This window comes from Pomacea canaliculata, linkage group LG10 (genome assembly GCF_003073045.1).
Source record: "Pomacea canaliculata isolate SZHN2017 linkage group LG10, ASM307304v1, whole genome shotgun sequence".
Lineage (NCBI taxonomy): Eukaryota > Metazoa > Mollusca > Gastropoda > Architaenioglossa > Ampullariidae > Pomacea > Pomacea canaliculata.
Genome location: NC_037599.1, coordinates 2,524,663 through 2,540,246, shown reverse-complemented (window position 1 = coordinate 2,540,246; position 15,584 = coordinate 2,524,663). Strand labels below are relative to the sequence as shown.

Below are 15,584 nucleotides of genomic sequence, written 5' to 3'. Positions count from 1 at the left end.
GAAATTAGAATTTACCACACCCGATTCTCATTGTCGTGGTGATAGGCACTTTAGCCACTGCACCACCAACCTCTCTTCCCCAACCTCACACATACGCACGCTCTCTCTATAAACACACATACACACAGGGTGACATTTCTCATGTTTGAAAGAACTTGGTTTAATTACAATTATTTACAGTTCAGGTATCAAAAAAGATCAAAAGAAATTTCCACTTATAATTATTTCTTATAGTTATATTTTTCCACTTATCTTCAGTACTGTTATTAAATGTAGTAATGCGCTAATCTCACTCACACACACAATTAATGAACAACAGTGAAATAAGAAGATAACAATTCTTCTCCACAGTGTATGTCTCTTGTTGCCACAAGAACTACAAGCCTTGTCAACCTGAAACCAGAACAGACTGTCTGAAAGGCTGATCTGTATGCAAAATTTATACATTCTTTATAGATGAAAACCACAAAAACTCAAAAAAGAATATAAAAAAATCATTTAATTCCTTTGTATTATTCAAATTCATCTGCCATTCAGTACGGTAGCAGCATGGATGCTTAGTCTTTGTTCATTTACAACACATAAAGATGTATATCCATGCATAGAAATGGATTATTTACCTTTGTTGCTGCCCAGCGTCTCCAACATTAGCACTGTAAAAATTGTTTGGCAAATACTGACGCAAATGGAAGGGAAAGTTGAAAGGAAGATCAAATTCTTGATAGGCCACATTTGCAGGAAAATCTGAGAAGAAACAAAGTTTTAGTAATAAAATACACTACTGTTGGAATTGAAACGCTTTCTTTGCTTTTAAGCATTAATTTACTGCATACCTGATGAAGGTTATGACTAAATATGTTGTTAATGATGACGATGTCAGTAGGATGAAACATGACAAAACATTGGTTGCACTGTAATGTTTTTCCATAACACAATGTCACATACCAATGTAAGCCAAAATTCACCTTTATTATGATTGTTGACATACTGTCCTACAGCCAGGGGGTTGATAGGCCAGTTTGTTAACCAGCTGGCATCACATAAACTGAAAGGACCTAATCTGTCTCTACCATGGCATGACCTGCAAAAATCCCTCAAGGAATCTATTAAAGGATTAACTTAAAGGATTCATGCTGACACTGTATTTTCTGAGTACTTTTTAGTGCCGCTGTAAAATATGGTAATGGATTTGTAGAAATATTTACAGTTCTTTATCTTCTATTAAGAAAAATAAAATTAATGAGAAGTATATTCCATGTCATGCTTACAGCTACAAAAATGCTGGGTTCAAATATCCATGGACCAATGTGGGTCTTCTCCACATCATGAGATTCTTTTCACTAATGGTTAAACCCACTCTGACAAATCTGCATCTGCTCTTTTATATCTCAAAACCCACTGCAAATATCAGATGGCTTCTCTTTACAACAGAACTATACACCATTCTTTTGGCATACAATTACATCTTGCCTTCTGTGCAGTCATCATTATCTAATTTTCCTTTAGCACTAAAAACTATGGCAACACAACAAATTACCCACTCTGAAAGGCGTTTATGACTTTTTGTTCAATTTACATGTACATGCACATGAAATCATCATATAAACTTCACCTCAAACAATAACAACAATTTTACATAAGCTTTAATTACAACACAAATCTATAACATCTACTTTTGAGGTCCTGAGATATGACCCTTAAGAACTCTACTTCTACCAATGCTGTAGTTTTCTTTGATTCATTTGACTTTTCTTGTGCACTGGCCTGTCAAGAGAGATTGGTTTGCCATTTAATAGGTTGCATTTGTTTCATTGTTCAACTAAAAAAAAATTTTTGGTTCCATTAGCTAAAGTCACTCACTTGTAAAGAAGCCTAGAGATTCCCTTGTCATTGCCATCAATTAGCAGACCATCAATACATCGGAAGATAAATGGATTACCAAGACTCTGAAAGAAAATTGGCTCATGTGGCTGGTATAGGAGGCCTGTGAAAGAAGTAGTTTGCACATCGTAAAATGACTCACTAACCTATCATAAAAAAAAAAAAAAGAAGAAATTGAACAAGTGATTATGGGAAGAATTCAATTATCACTACAAAAAAAGCATTCAATGACTGGCTTAAATTAAAATGTGTTAAATGAATTCTACTGTTACACAATAAACTATACTTTACAAGGGATAGTTCGGGTAAAATCATTTAAAAAATGAGTTTCAGAATTTTTGCTCTTTTTATGCCGAAAAATTACTCTTAATTCCTTATCTGATGTTTCCAATCGTTTGCAACAAATAAAAGCTGCAAGCACAGGAAGACAAAGTGTAAAGTCTTAGGGGGCTTAACAACTTATGATTCTAAAAAAAAAATTATGAGGACTAGATTCACTATAAGCTCTGTAAGTACCAAATGCAATGAAACTTGACACTAAAGCAACATAATAAGTGAAAGAAAATCTATAACTTTTTTGTATAACTGTTAAGCTCAAAATGTGCCTTTTGCAGAAGCAACAGTCATGGAAAAGTAAGCAAAGTCACTTATTTATACACCTTATATAACAAGATTTGCCAGGTAAAAGTCATTAGTGATATCCCTACTTGACATATATTCCCAGCTATCCTACTGCTGCAAAGTTAGTTATACGTGGCAAACAGATTCTACTGTACCACAGATTTATATCTAAAAAAAAATATGTTCAATGGGTTGGTATTATGGCAAAGAAAACAACAAGCATGAAAATAGTTAAGGCATCATCATCATCATCATCATCAGTAATTAATAAATTATTTGCAGTTTCCTACAAGACTACCTGGATAGAGTGAAGTAACTGTTCCAGCAGGAATAAATCCAGCAGTAACAATCACTCCCGTCCCACCATTAGGGATAGAACTGAGTTGTCTCTGGATTTTGAAGCCCAAAACTTTATGCATCAGATCCAAATTGTTTTCAGCACTTGATTGTAGACACACCAAACTGCTAATACTGCTGTCTTTAGTACTATTTGCAATCGCTGATAGAAAGTTTATTAGGGCCATCTTAACTTCTTCATCCAAAACAAGTTTATCTTTATCCCCCTTTGGCACAGATCTCACACTTCTGAAAAATGCAAATTATATTTTTGTTGATATAAATTCCAGTGCAACAGTTTACGCGGGCATTACAAATGATGAAAGTTTTTTTACTGTTATAAGTAGTCTAAAAATTATTATTAATATATCAAGACACAATGAAAATTTAACTATAAAGGGATAAAGTGCGGCATTCTCTTACGCTTATATTTTATAATATGCTGTTTATGGGTGAAACGCAGTAATATTTTATGAATCGTTTCGGTAATGGGCGATGCCATGTTAATGTGCTTCAAAAGAGGTACAGATCCCATTTAATACAGACGAGAGCGAGCAAACTGAGCATAGGGAAGTGGGACTTGTCATTAATGAATCAGGTAATATATATAGGTGTAGTAGTAGTTTTTTTGTGTCAGGCGTCCCACACGAGCAAAACATTTGTTCCAGACTTCTAGTGTTTCTGTTGTTTTTAGAAACATCGAACTTCAATAACTTCATATGTAGTACCTGTCTTTCAAGTTATATGCAAGCCACGGGACAAATCTGTACCGATATTGCTTCCATTTCTCTAGCAGACGACGCAAACCCATGGAAAATAGCGCTCTGTAGAGCTGATAACGCCTAATACCAATGATGTTATACTGCTTTCATTTTCACGACGTTCGCACTAAAACAATACGCAAATTAGAGTAGGTACATCATAATAATGAGCTTTGCTATCCGATTAGAATACCGAAAAACAAGGTCGGAACATGTGGGTAGCAAGTAAACAGGCACCCGCGAGGTTTTTCATCAATAAAGAGTTTCAACATAAAGGGAGGCTATTCTATGCATAGCTTGCCTAACATCGTGTTCTTGTAAATGTGATAAAGGCGTGAGAACTTTGTTGCAGATTGTTAAGTTATTTTGTTATTACAATGCCTGCTGATACTGATAAAAAGGAGCTTCAAGAAAGAATGGAGAGCTTTATGGCCGATCTCAGAAAAAAGTAATTTCTGTACATATTAATAATTTAGTTCTACATCTGGCAGTGACTGGTGCAATATTGGGCGATCATATACACTGTGGGATTTTCCTCCTGACGTATATGCATTTACTACAATATTTTTGTCGATATCTCCTAGTGGTGCTTGTGATAAAGATAATATATCTTAACTGTAGTTGATCAATAAAACTTAGCACTGAGTAATAAAAGAGAACCCAGTAAAATGTGTGAAATTCAACGAATGGCTTAGTTTGCCATAACATGAAATGCTATGTAATAGCCTAATTGTGATATGAGAGTTTACTATATAATTATCTAAAATTGTATGTCAATAGTGAATTAAATAAAATAGAATTGTAATGCTTTAAGAAGATTCTTCATTTTATAATTTTCAGTCAAACTGTTAAAGGCAATGACCACGGAAATAGCAGCAAATTTCAGTTTTGTTGCAGCATGTTAAAGTACACTTTCATGAGATTACACTAACCCAATTAATAGTAATATGCTTTCAGAGATCTGATAAAAGAAAACTTAAAGAATTAGTAGTACTAATATTGATAGGAATAATGAGCTTGAGATAGACTAAACTTTAAATATTTGCTTTTGATTTTATCTCTCACAATTTTAGGCATGTGTCAAGAGTTCCTATTTCTGATTGTAACTGACATAAAGAATAATCCAAAAGCAAACAAAATACGGATTGTGAAATAATTCTTAAAATTACTAAAGAAATCCTTCTCTTTTTCATACATTTATTAGTGTTGAAGGACTAGGATCGTATACAGTTGCATCTAGAACAGTTGATTTATTAAGGAGAATCATATCGAAGTCCAAATGGGCCAGTGCAAAGTGAGTACCTTTACATTAGTACATTTAGCTAATATTTTTATGTTAGTAGTTTTACCTTTATATTTTAAAGTATATAATTGTATGTACCATGTGATATAACAGTAACTATAATCTCAGTTCATTTTCAACATGTCGCTTCAATGATTCTGATTAATCATGTAAATATTTGTATGTTTGTCATGCATTCAGTAAAACTGGATACATTTTTTACATGTTAAAAATACTGAATTTTGTCTACTTTTCTTGTATGATGGCTTTTTGCAGTTTAATGTTTCTACATATTTTAACTAAATATACATATAGTCAGCCATTGCTATTTGTGAGGGTTAGAGGTGCAGGAGCACCACTTGTCTGGGAAATTGAAAAATAACTCTAGGACCCTTCCCATAAATTTCACCCCTGATACTGTTGAAGACACAAAAAAGTGAAATAGTACATTGTGTATGTTGTATTCTATATTGCAACAGAATGTTCTGCACATTTTTTAATTAATGTCCTCAAACAGTCCTTTAATGCACTGAAGCTTTTTGCGAAATTTCACTTTTAATATTTGATATATATTATATCTATAATAAATAATAGATTTAATGTAACATACATTAGATTTAATGAAACATTACAAGACATTTAAACAATTTTCTTGACATTTTCTGGTCAGTGTATCTGATTTTCTGCTTTAGGCTGCAATACTGGAAAAAAAAAATCCCCTTTAATTATTGATGGTAAACCCATAAACAATCAAAACAGAGAAAGTGATGAGGGCTGACAGTACTACAACTGGGTAACATAGGATATCTGTTTGAGACTATAAAACACTTTATTTTCCCATCCTCATCTTTGACTCTTTTATTCATTTCCAACTAATCAGAAAATGCTAGTTTATAGATATTAATGCCTAGGTTTTTGAGACAAAATTAAATTGCCATTGGTAAAGAGCATATTTCATAATTTCCAACCATTTTGAGGCCTAAGCTTCAGAAAACTTATTCCATGCACAGGATAATTTATATGCCTAAGATTAATTTTCATTCTACACCAACGGCCATTATTGTCATGAAGGTATTTTACTTCATGAATACAGTTGGTTCTGTATCCAATACTTCAAAATATATTGCTATTTAAAATAAATACTTGAATAAAGTTTTTGTAGGGGAGATAAATATGTGTGCTTTCGTTCTCTGCAGAGAACTGATGGAGATTATCAGGGCAGAAGGCAAAAAGCTTATGGCAGCTGATCCATCAGAGAGCGTTGTTGGCAACATGGTGCGGAGAGTTTTGAAAATCATTAGAGAAGAGTATGCCAGGTAATAATTACAGGTCAAATTATATTGCTTAGTAAAAATATACAATAAATGGAAGAAATGATTGACAATTGAGGTCCTGTTTTTACCTGCTTTACCATAAGCATATGAATTAAGAATGTTATTGCTGTAATACAATAGTATCATTCACTAATTTAAAGTCAGCAGTTTCCTTTATTCAGAACTGCCTAGATAATAAATAACTAAAGGTTATAAGAATGTATTCAATCATTTTATTATTAGCATGCTTTGTTCAACAGATGCTTCTTGTTATTTGTAATTAGTATACAAAAAAAAAAATCCTGAAAATAAAAACAAATAAATACTTATAGATTAAATTGAAAGTCTTTGCTGAAGTCTTCACAACAATATTTTATTGTATCTCAAAATATTGTTCGGTTTGATTAGAAAAAAGCTTTTTATTATTTTTCGCTATTAATTTATATAAGATTTTCTTGATAAATAAAAATTTTGTATTTTGATGATGATGTCTTACTTGCAGTGGAGCCAAAGGAGTAGACAGTACTGATGAAACAGATGCCCAGGAGTCTCTGCATGTGAGTTGTGAAAATTTTAACGTTCTTTGATTACTTAACATTTGCACACATTTTGACAGTTTACATACTGGTGGGTGGAAAGTTGTTATTTTTTTTAAAGTGTAGCTTTATTTTTGTAATGTTTTAATTTTAGAGTTCAAAGTTAAGACTGGTCAAAGATTTAAACTCTCTATGCATGTAATTAATATCTTTTCAGTCAGTATGCTGGGTTAGATGTTTTATATTCTTTCTTGCTTATTCTCTTGTCATTCTTGTACAAACATTGTATTCTTCTGTGACAGATCACTCATCCCTTTCACTTGTTTCTAGTGAATTTTTTAGACCTGTGTCTGATTGATTGCCAGAAGTTTAGTGATATGGTAGTAGTTATAATAGTTTATGTTCAATTGCTCACTAGAAGTAATAATTATGAGGTTCTTTTTTGAACCTTAGAACTTGCTTCTGGCAGAGGGTGGTGTTGAGGACTTCTCAAAATCCATTCCAACACTTAAGGTAAGGGTTTTTGGTCTGCAATATGCACATCTGTGTGTGCATGTGTGAGAGAAAGTGCGTGTGAGAGAGACCTACCTTTCAAATATGTTACACAAATGTCTGTCAAATGTTATGGCTATGGCAAATGTCCTATTTGCTGATTTGTGGCAGGCCTCAATTAATGAAAGTATCGGTGAGCTTCTCACAGAGCTGGAGGGAAGGTGAGCATAAAGGTTTTATTCCTTTTGCGTTCTTACTTTTGATTTTAGTTTGTTTTGTGAAATTGTTTGCAACAAGACACAATAAGATGAACGAAGGATTCCCTTTACATACTCATAGCCATTTAAGACATCCTTGAAGCTGCTGTTTACCACCTTCATTCTTTTCCTGTCCTGGATTCAGTGCAACATGCAAAGATTCAGCAGTACATTTTTTTTCTAATGCTTATGGATGGCACTCATTCAGGCTCATACCATCCTCCTTGTCATAAATATCAGAGCCTGTTGCAGTCTTCTTGATCTCTCATCAAGTCTCACACATAGAAATTTGATAGCTTTACTTTTTTATTTTCATCATTATACTTGTCCACCAACATTCTTTTTTCTCTTCTGGTCTTCTGTCATGTGGACTGGTTGCATCAATAAAGTGTTATTGGAAGGATCTTGACTCATTTTGGAGTCTAGTGGCTTCTCTGTCATAAATATTATTAAATTACACACGATTAAAGTACCAACTGGAACATGGTTATCTGACAGAAGATACTGTTTTATTTCTAGTGCAGAGAATGTGGCTACACAAGCTTTGGAACATATCTATGGTGGCGATACCATTATGACCATTGGGAAATCTAGAACAGTGCTTGCTTTTCTAAAGGTAATCACCAAATGTTGTGGTGGATTTGATTTTGTATGGAGAACAGTTTTGTGCATGTGTTTGTGTGCTTGAGAGAGAGGTAAGGGGAGAGAAGAAGAACAAAGAGAAAGTTGGAAGGTATGTGCTTACATTTTTTAAGTACTAGTTGAATTTATTTAGCTATCAACTGATCTTAAGTTATTTTAATAATTTATTCTTTATTTGTAGGAATCATATTTATTGAATGAAATAAGAACTATACAGTTACGATTGTATTTCCGTCACTTACAAATCTGTTTGTTCTTATCATTCATGTTTGTCACATTTTACAGAATGCTGCCAGGAAGCGGAGTTTTAATGTTATTGTTGCTGAAGGCTTTCCATTTTTAGGGGTAAGTTTAAAAGCGTTCAGATTTGTTTTCCTCCTTTCATGTGTGTGTCAGCTTTGGCATGCTGAACACTGAAAGTTTAGTCTTCTGGTAAATTCAATCATTTATTGAGTCATATTTATATCAATGATTTATGTAAACTATTTATTTTGCTACAATTGCAAGGTTTTTTCTGCATCCTTTTCTTAACATAAACCACACTCCTGTCTTTGTAAATGTTTGAAAAGAACGCTTTTCTAGGGCACGTACATGAAATAAGTTAATGGTGCAAAGCTATTCCTATCACTGGCCACTATTCTGAGATATGTGAGATGTAAATATCATAGACTAACTTTGCATCACCACAGAGGCATGATGGCTGTGGTGTTTTTGTATAAACTGCAAGAACAAACTTATAGGTAGGTGCCTTAGCATCTCTGCACAAATCAAAGGTTGCATTTTTTGGATTATGGGAGAGAGTGACATGTTTAAGTTTATATTCGTTTTCTTTCTCAGGGACATGACATGGCTTTAAAACTGAGTGAAGCAAATATACCAACAAAAGTCATTCCAGATGCAGATGTCTTTGCCTTTATGCCTCATGTCAATAAGGTCATCATTGGCACACATACTGTGATGGCTGATGGCGGGTATGTATATATATCTCTTATGTGCAGTTTATCTACAAGATTTAAAAGTTTTGGTGTATAATTAGTCTTTATCTCTATAAGTTTATGCATAATGCCAAAACATTTGTTAACACTTTAAATCTTGAAATCTAAGCATACCATACTTCTGATCCAGACACATAACTAATTGTAACTGTGCACATCATCAACATTACCTTAGCTGGCACCAGCCAGAAATGGAGCAAGCTATCCCACCCTTGGGGACCAACCCGCCTGTACCTGTGATTGTAATGACCTTATGAGATGCAGCAGTGAAGAGGATTCGCCATTTAAGCTCGTCTTGAGCCATATTAAGCAAATCTCTCACTGGGTAGCCTGTGCACTCCTTCACATTTGTCAGCCTTTTTTTCTGTTTTCTTTGGCGTCACCTTTTGTCCATGTAACCGAAGAGGACTGCCTTTGGTAATGTGTCATGTCTAAGGTAAAGGCAAAGGTTATCCCCTAACCTTTTCATTTAGATGGGCAGTGAGGTTTTAGAGACCTCACATCCCAAGGCCAGCTTTAAGTGCCCATCTCCTCTCTCTTTCTGCCTTACCTTTCCCAACTCTCTGTGGAGTCAGGTACTCATTCCCGCGAGCTAGGTCGACTGGGGTTGATTTTGCTGCACTACTTGGGTATCAGACCAGCATGCATCTCCGTTTAGATACCAGCTCTTTAAGCACTCGGCTATCTGCTTTCCCTTTCAAGGTCTAGCAACATGGCCAAACCATATCAGGTTTTACACACCCCTACCCCCCAACCATTTGATGGTAGCGAGCAATGTTTTCTTTCCTTGATTTTTCAATTCTTATTGAGTTAAAAAATCACTTAAAGTCCCTGTAAGCACAGATCTATATCCTTAATCTAGGTTTGACAGAGGAAGGACCAGTAATGAGAGCCTAGTTACAAGAGTGGGAGGTTTGTTGTAGTGTGAAGTTGTCTCCCTTGCCTCACAGTAGCTAGAACAGGGGCGGGGGAGCCTTTTTTTCTGACAAGGGATATTACAGTTAACACTTTCACAGCATATACACTCTCAGCCTGCTTGGGACTGACAGTCCTCAGAGTCAACGCAATACACGCAAATGGGTTGCTGGCAGCTGATGAGACACATGTCCGTTTCGCCATGAACTTGTATGTGTCCTGTCTGTCTTGTAATTGATGTTCCTTAATAGTTCCTTCAAATATGTTATGAGTATGATTCATTTGATATAAATATATGTTACTATAGAAGATTTTACTAGATTTATTAAATTTCAAGTTTGCCTGCAGTTGCCTTGGGAGGGCAAGACCAAATGATTTCATGGGCCATATAGGGCCCATGGGCTGGATTTTTCCCACCCCTGATGTAGGACATGTGATAAAAACTGTTATATCACAAGTGTCTTCTCATTCTATGTTTGGCAGAATGATCTTTTAGTCCTTGGCATATAAGCACATCACCAAAGGATAAAATAGCTTACATCTGAAAATCCATTACAATGCTGAGCAGGATTTTGCTAGGGATAATTTATACATAGTTGTTTTTTTTCAATTTTGTTACTTATTTTTTACTAGGTTTATGTTGTAGTTGAATCCTTTATTGTAAAGCGTTCTTACATTTCACTTTCAGGTTGAAAAGTATTACAGGAACAAGGAATATTGCCAAGGCAGCTAAACACTTCTCTAAGCAAGTAAGTGATGGCATTGCAAATAAACAACACTTTGTAATTTTATCTTTGGAAGTTTCAGGGATAATTCTAGGCTAAAAGAAATTCTGACTAAAGAGGCCAGAGTCAGACTGTGGCATAAATCATATGATCAGTTTAATTATTTTAAAACTTAAAAAGGGGCAAATTAATAATGCAAGTTTCCTTTGATATTGTAGGATCTCACCTCTGATCTATCTTTGTTACAGTCAAATCTCCCTACTATGCCACCTACCGGGACCGAGCAAAAGTGGCATAGTAGCGAGAGTGGCATAGTAGAGAGGGTTCGTAAAAACGGCTTTATTTGTTCAAGTTACCCGTCAGTCCAAAGCAGGGGTGGGCAATTAATTTTCCCAAGGGGCCGCATGAGAAATTGGGATGGTTTTAGAGGGCCGGACTAATATAGTTAACTCAGTTTTACCTAATACTGTATGTATAGTATATATACTGGCGGGCGGGCCGGTCAGAGACAGGAGTCCTTTGCCCAGGTCTGGTCCAAAGCTCTCAAGAATCATCGGCTTCGCTAGCTGTCTCCTCTCATTCTCCCCCTCACCTCTTTATCCTCCACCCCTTCCAACCACATCCGCGCACCTGCATCCTGTCGCTAGTCGACCCCCTCACACCTTCCCTCTGTCACGTGGCTGTCACCCGGCCAGCGACCACCACCCCCCCCCCACATTGCCAGCCTCCACCCTCCCTGTGTGCGTGCTAGGTTCCATCCCACCTAACTGCGATGTCCCACACTACCATACAGTATAATAATCGAGCACTGCGCGGAATTTCACAACTTGTGTCTTTTAACAGTCACAAAAAAAGTGGCATAGTAGCGAGAGTCTGGGGTGGCATAGTAAATTTTTTTTTACATTGAATTTATAGTCGGCACCGAGCAAAAGTGGCATAATACCGAGAGTGGCATAGTAGGGAGATTTGACTGTATCTTGTTTACATGTAGTGCATATATATTAATCAGCTTTCTTTCTTCCTTTTTGTAAAGGTTTTAGTGTGTGCTGCCATGTACAAATTGTCCCCTCAATATTTTCACTCTCTAGATCAGGTAAGTGTGGTTATTGAAGTTCTTTCTTGTTATTAATTCAATAATATATTATTGTATATTAACTTAATTTATATAGTGGTTTACCTCACCATCAAAGACTAGTTCAAAGCACTTCACAAAAAATATAAGCATACAGACAGAAGTTTGACAAATAAGATTGCCTTTTTAAATTTATTTTTATTTATTTGAACATTAATTTTTATTGAAGGGCATTATTCTGTAGAGATATGCTTTAAATCCTGTAGGGTATTCTATAGGTTTACTGTGTTAATTTTTAATTTTTTTGTACTTTCATTAAATAGGAGGGCTTTAATAAGTTTGCCAATCCTCAAATGTTGCTGCCATTTGAAGAAATGGAAGGTCGTGAGAGTGTTGAAATTATAAATCCTGTATTTAACTATGTACCTCCAGACTGTGTCACTCTCTACATCACAAACATGTAAGTATACCGCTGGATCAGACAGGTTTTATTTATTTGTCAATTGTTAGATTTTCTTATATTTATTTAAAATTGATTGGACAAGATTTTTAAGGTACTGTTTAATTAGAAAATATGAACCTTAGAGTTAATCGTAGTTATATTTTAGGACATTATCACAGTGATATACGTGAACATGACATGGACAAGACTAACTATCATTAGTTTAAACAAGCATTAGTCATTTTATTACAGTTGTAAAAGTGGATCAGCTGTCATTGGGATATTATCATGAAGATTAGCAAATCAAAGTTAGATTTGTAAAACTGCTACGTTTAAAAGTTGTAGATCAAATATTTGGGGTGGTTTGTTTATTTATACTGGGTCTAATATATTTTAACTCTATTACTTTCTTTATGTCTCTTTTCAGGGGCAGCAATGCACCTTCATATGTTTATCGACTTCTCAGTGAGCTTTATCATCCAGATGATAGAGAACTCTAATTATAGAAAATAAGCATGAGATCTGTAGCATTCATTCAGGGAGGAAACCATGTATTTTACTGTTTTAATTAGAGATGCACAAAATAGATTTTCAAAGTACTTTCCTTCTGTTTAGTAAAAACCAATATCAGTAAAAAATTTGCTGAATATTAAGTAAAGAGTTGTAAAAACCACTATTAAGTATAGAGAAAATATTTTCAAAGAATTAGGACAAAACTACTGTTTGTAGATTCTTGTCTTAAAGGGATTTTCTTTGAGGGACTTTGGAGGTGTGTGGTTGGGGGGAATTGGTGTTTTATGCCAAGTCAGCAGCTATCTATATCAAAGCAAAGCAGGCAGCCCTGTAAATAGATGCCTCATGCAGATAAAGAACAGCATGACAGAGACCAGCTGAACCTAGGACAGCTAACGTTCACTGTATTGGTGACAGGTACTAACAGTTGTGCCACTGGATTGCCCGTGACTTTAGAGCTCATCACAATGATGACAACATATAAGCTCTATGAATTATACCTTGAAACTATCTAAAGCATGTCATTATCAAGACTGATTTTTAGTGTTTACAGCTATTTATCAATATAGTAGTCTATAGTGTGAGTACCACTTAACTCACATTAGGCTTTGGATAATCAACTTTTGCTGTCTACTAATTGGGAAAAAATGTTTTTGGTTATCATCCTCTTGCCTGTAATTGGTTTCCCTTATATTCGTACATAATAGATTAGATAATCTAAAGATTTATCATTAATGATCAACAGTCACATGTAAACCTTTTTGTCAAAACACAGGGAGCATACTGTAGCTACCTTTAAACCAATGAGAGGTATTGTGATCATTGTCAGGTTTTATGAAGTAACTTATCTTCTCTCTTCCCTGTTTCTCACTGCAAGTAGCTGTACTATACAACTTATGTAACAATATAAAATAAATATACATATGCAAGATAATTTGCTTTTTTTATTAATTTCATATGAATCAAACTGTTTTCTCCTTTTAGCAAATACATTATAAATTCCCCAGGTTCTTCAAAAACAGGGGAAAAGGTCAGAAATGCTTCCATTATAAGAAAACCCCCATTCTTTGTCATCAGCAAAATTAATCTAGCAGAAATGGTCTATAACAACCACTTTTCTTTTTGTTTTGTGTATATTAAATGAAAAAGTAATGTAGTTACTTTGGCTTAAAAGCTGTTCTTTTGTCTTTAAAGACTTACAACTTTTCTCTTTTTTCAAGTCATGATGAAAGTGCTGCATATTTGCATTGAGGAGCAAACATTTTTTGTTTAAATCGGCTTGCTGGAGCGGTTTCATGCCATTACTAACCTTAGCCTTGGTACTTCATGTGATGTCAAAATGGGCTGCAAGTGCTTTCTTCTTAAATATGACTGTTAAATGATACCTGCCTGGTTAAATTTACTCAGATTTGATGCCCTTTTTTTCTCTTGTGAATTGATAAGCTTTTAAGTGCATTATAATAATTTTTAGATTTTAGCATGTGCATGCTGTTTGGTTCACTAAATTTTCATCACTTTAATCCGGTTAACCGTTTGTATACCTCTGTGATTTTTGTCAGATTCAGGCATATACATATATGCTGGTTTTGGTCTGCGTGTACTGTATAGTACGCATGAAACTCAAACTTTAGCATACATATGTGTATGTACACACACACTTTCTCTCTCTTTCTTCCCCTGAAAGTCATGATTTTAAAAACACATTTAATTGAAATTCAACATATAACTTTTCGTAATTTGTCAAGCTGCTGCTGACAGCTGAAACAATCGTTCTGCCAACAAAATTCATCTCATTATCTGTAACATGCAGAACAAGAAAACGAATCTGGCAGCCACAAATTAAAACAGTTGCATTACTGTTACTGTAATTAAACCCAGATCATTAATGATCTTTTTTGGTTTCTAGTCAACATCATGGTGGTTTTAAGAGTGGCTTGTGGTAAAAGGTTTCATACTCTAGGGGACAAAGAAGCAGTTAATATGTCTTATGTCAAGGGCGCAGCATGTAGAAGGTAGAGCGCAACCCTCTCCTGCCCTTTTTAAACCTTTCCTGCAGAAAAGCTGCAGGGGCAGATTAGTGAATGCTGTTGTCTTGCATACTTAACAGCAGCAGTAAGTGCAACACACTATATATATTTTTTTTAACTTCAGCACAACATCTGATAAAATACAAACTGGGCAAAGTGTTGAACACATCAATGAACACACGATCGTAACAATGAAAACTGTCTTTTCAGCTACATTCCCCATATAATATTTCTTATATAGCTGTCTAAAGAAAAGGGAATGACACAAGCTGCTTCATTAGTCAATTTTAAATATATTAACACAGTTTTAAACAAATTTAAATAACTCTAAACACCAAACTATATGACAATGTAAAGATATTTGCATCACTAACTTATTGGTAGTAATTTTAAAATTTCCATCAGAATGGTCACTCAGAATAAGCAAAATAATAACCCAGCATCTTCCCAGTTTTCACACTTATTACCCTGGGTCAGTTCTCCAAACTATCCAAAAAAATTGCTTCAGTTTGGAAAACAATGAGTCAGGAAAAGGCAGCTTTGTTTCTAAATGGCCTCGAGTCTTCATTATCTTGGGGCCTAATGGACAGAGGGGGACAATGGCAGAAGTCTATAAGTAGACAAGAAATACTCCATCATTGACAGAAAATAGTAAGATATAGAGGTGACATCCCACTTTCCCTACATACAATTTAGCTGAAGTCCACAAAAAAAGAAAATATGATGCAGGCCCCTGTACTGTACAGTATTCCATCATAGCACTTTTTTTTTTGT

At 34.9% G+C, this 15,584-nt stretch overlaps 2 protein-coding genes across 2 annotated transcripts; one reads left to right on the top strand and one right to left on the bottom strand.

Moving 5' to 3' along the window:
* Positions 1-220: 220 nt before the first annotated feature.
* On the bottom strand, positions 221-3,843 carry LOC112573978 (SET domain-containing protein 9-like). The gene is made up of 6 exons (XM_025254733.1): positions 3,567-3,843; positions 2,801-3,087; positions 1,861-1,984; positions 966-1,081; positions 621-744; positions 221-393 (listed from the first exon to the last, which is right to left on the bottom strand). Exons 1-6 carry the CDS (start codon positions 3,647-3,649, stop codon positions 306-308), a joined length of 822 nt encoding a protein of 273 aa, XP_025110518.1. The 5' UTR covers positions 3,650-3,843; the 3' UTR covers positions 221-305.
* Positions 3,844-3,880: 37 nt separating this feature from the next.
* On the top strand, positions 3,881-14,167 carry LOC112573976 (translation initiation factor eIF-2B subunit beta-like). The gene is made up of 13 exons (XM_025254730.1): positions 3,881-4,047; positions 4,804-4,893; positions 6,078-6,197; positions 6,697-6,751; positions 7,184-7,243; positions 7,394-7,443; positions 7,999-8,095; positions 8,407-8,466; positions 8,959-9,092; positions 10,720-10,780; positions 11,790-11,849; positions 12,152-12,288; positions 12,698-14,167. The coding sequence occupies exons 1-13, from the start codon at positions 3,977-3,979 to the stop codon at positions 12,768-12,770; spliced, it is 1,068 nt and encodes a 355-aa protein (XP_025110515.1). The 5' UTR covers positions 3,881-3,976; the 3' UTR covers positions 12,771-14,167.
* Positions 14,168-15,584: the final 1,417 nt, after the last annotated feature.

Excerpts from the sequence above, each read along its gene's own strand:
- LOC112573978 (XM_025254733.1), bottom strand. The coding sequence starts at position 3,649 with ATGGGTTTGCGTCGTCTGCTAGAGAAATGGAAGCAATATCGGTACAGA. Across the intron at positions 3,088-3,566 it reads GCATATAACTTGAAAGACAG|AAGTGTGAGATCTGTGCCAA; the intron begins GTACTACATATG and ends TGCATTTTTCAG. Across the intron at positions 745-965 it reads TGTCAACAATCATAATAAAG|ATTTTCCTGCAAATGTGGCC; the intron begins GTGAATTTTGGC and ends GTTTCTTCTCAG.
- LOC112573976 (XM_025254730.1), top strand. The coding sequence starts at position 3,977 with ATGCCTGCTGATACTGATAAAAAGGAGCTTCAAGAAAGAATGGAGAGC. Across the intron at positions 4,048-4,803 it reads ATGGCCGATCTCAGAAAAAA|TGTTGAAGGACTAGGATCGT; the intron begins GTAATTTCTGTA and ends TACATTTATTAG. Across the intron at positions 8,096-8,406 it reads CAGTGCTTGCTTTTCTAAAG|AATGCTGCCAGGAAGCGGAG; the intron begins GTAATCACCAAA and ends CACATTTTACAG.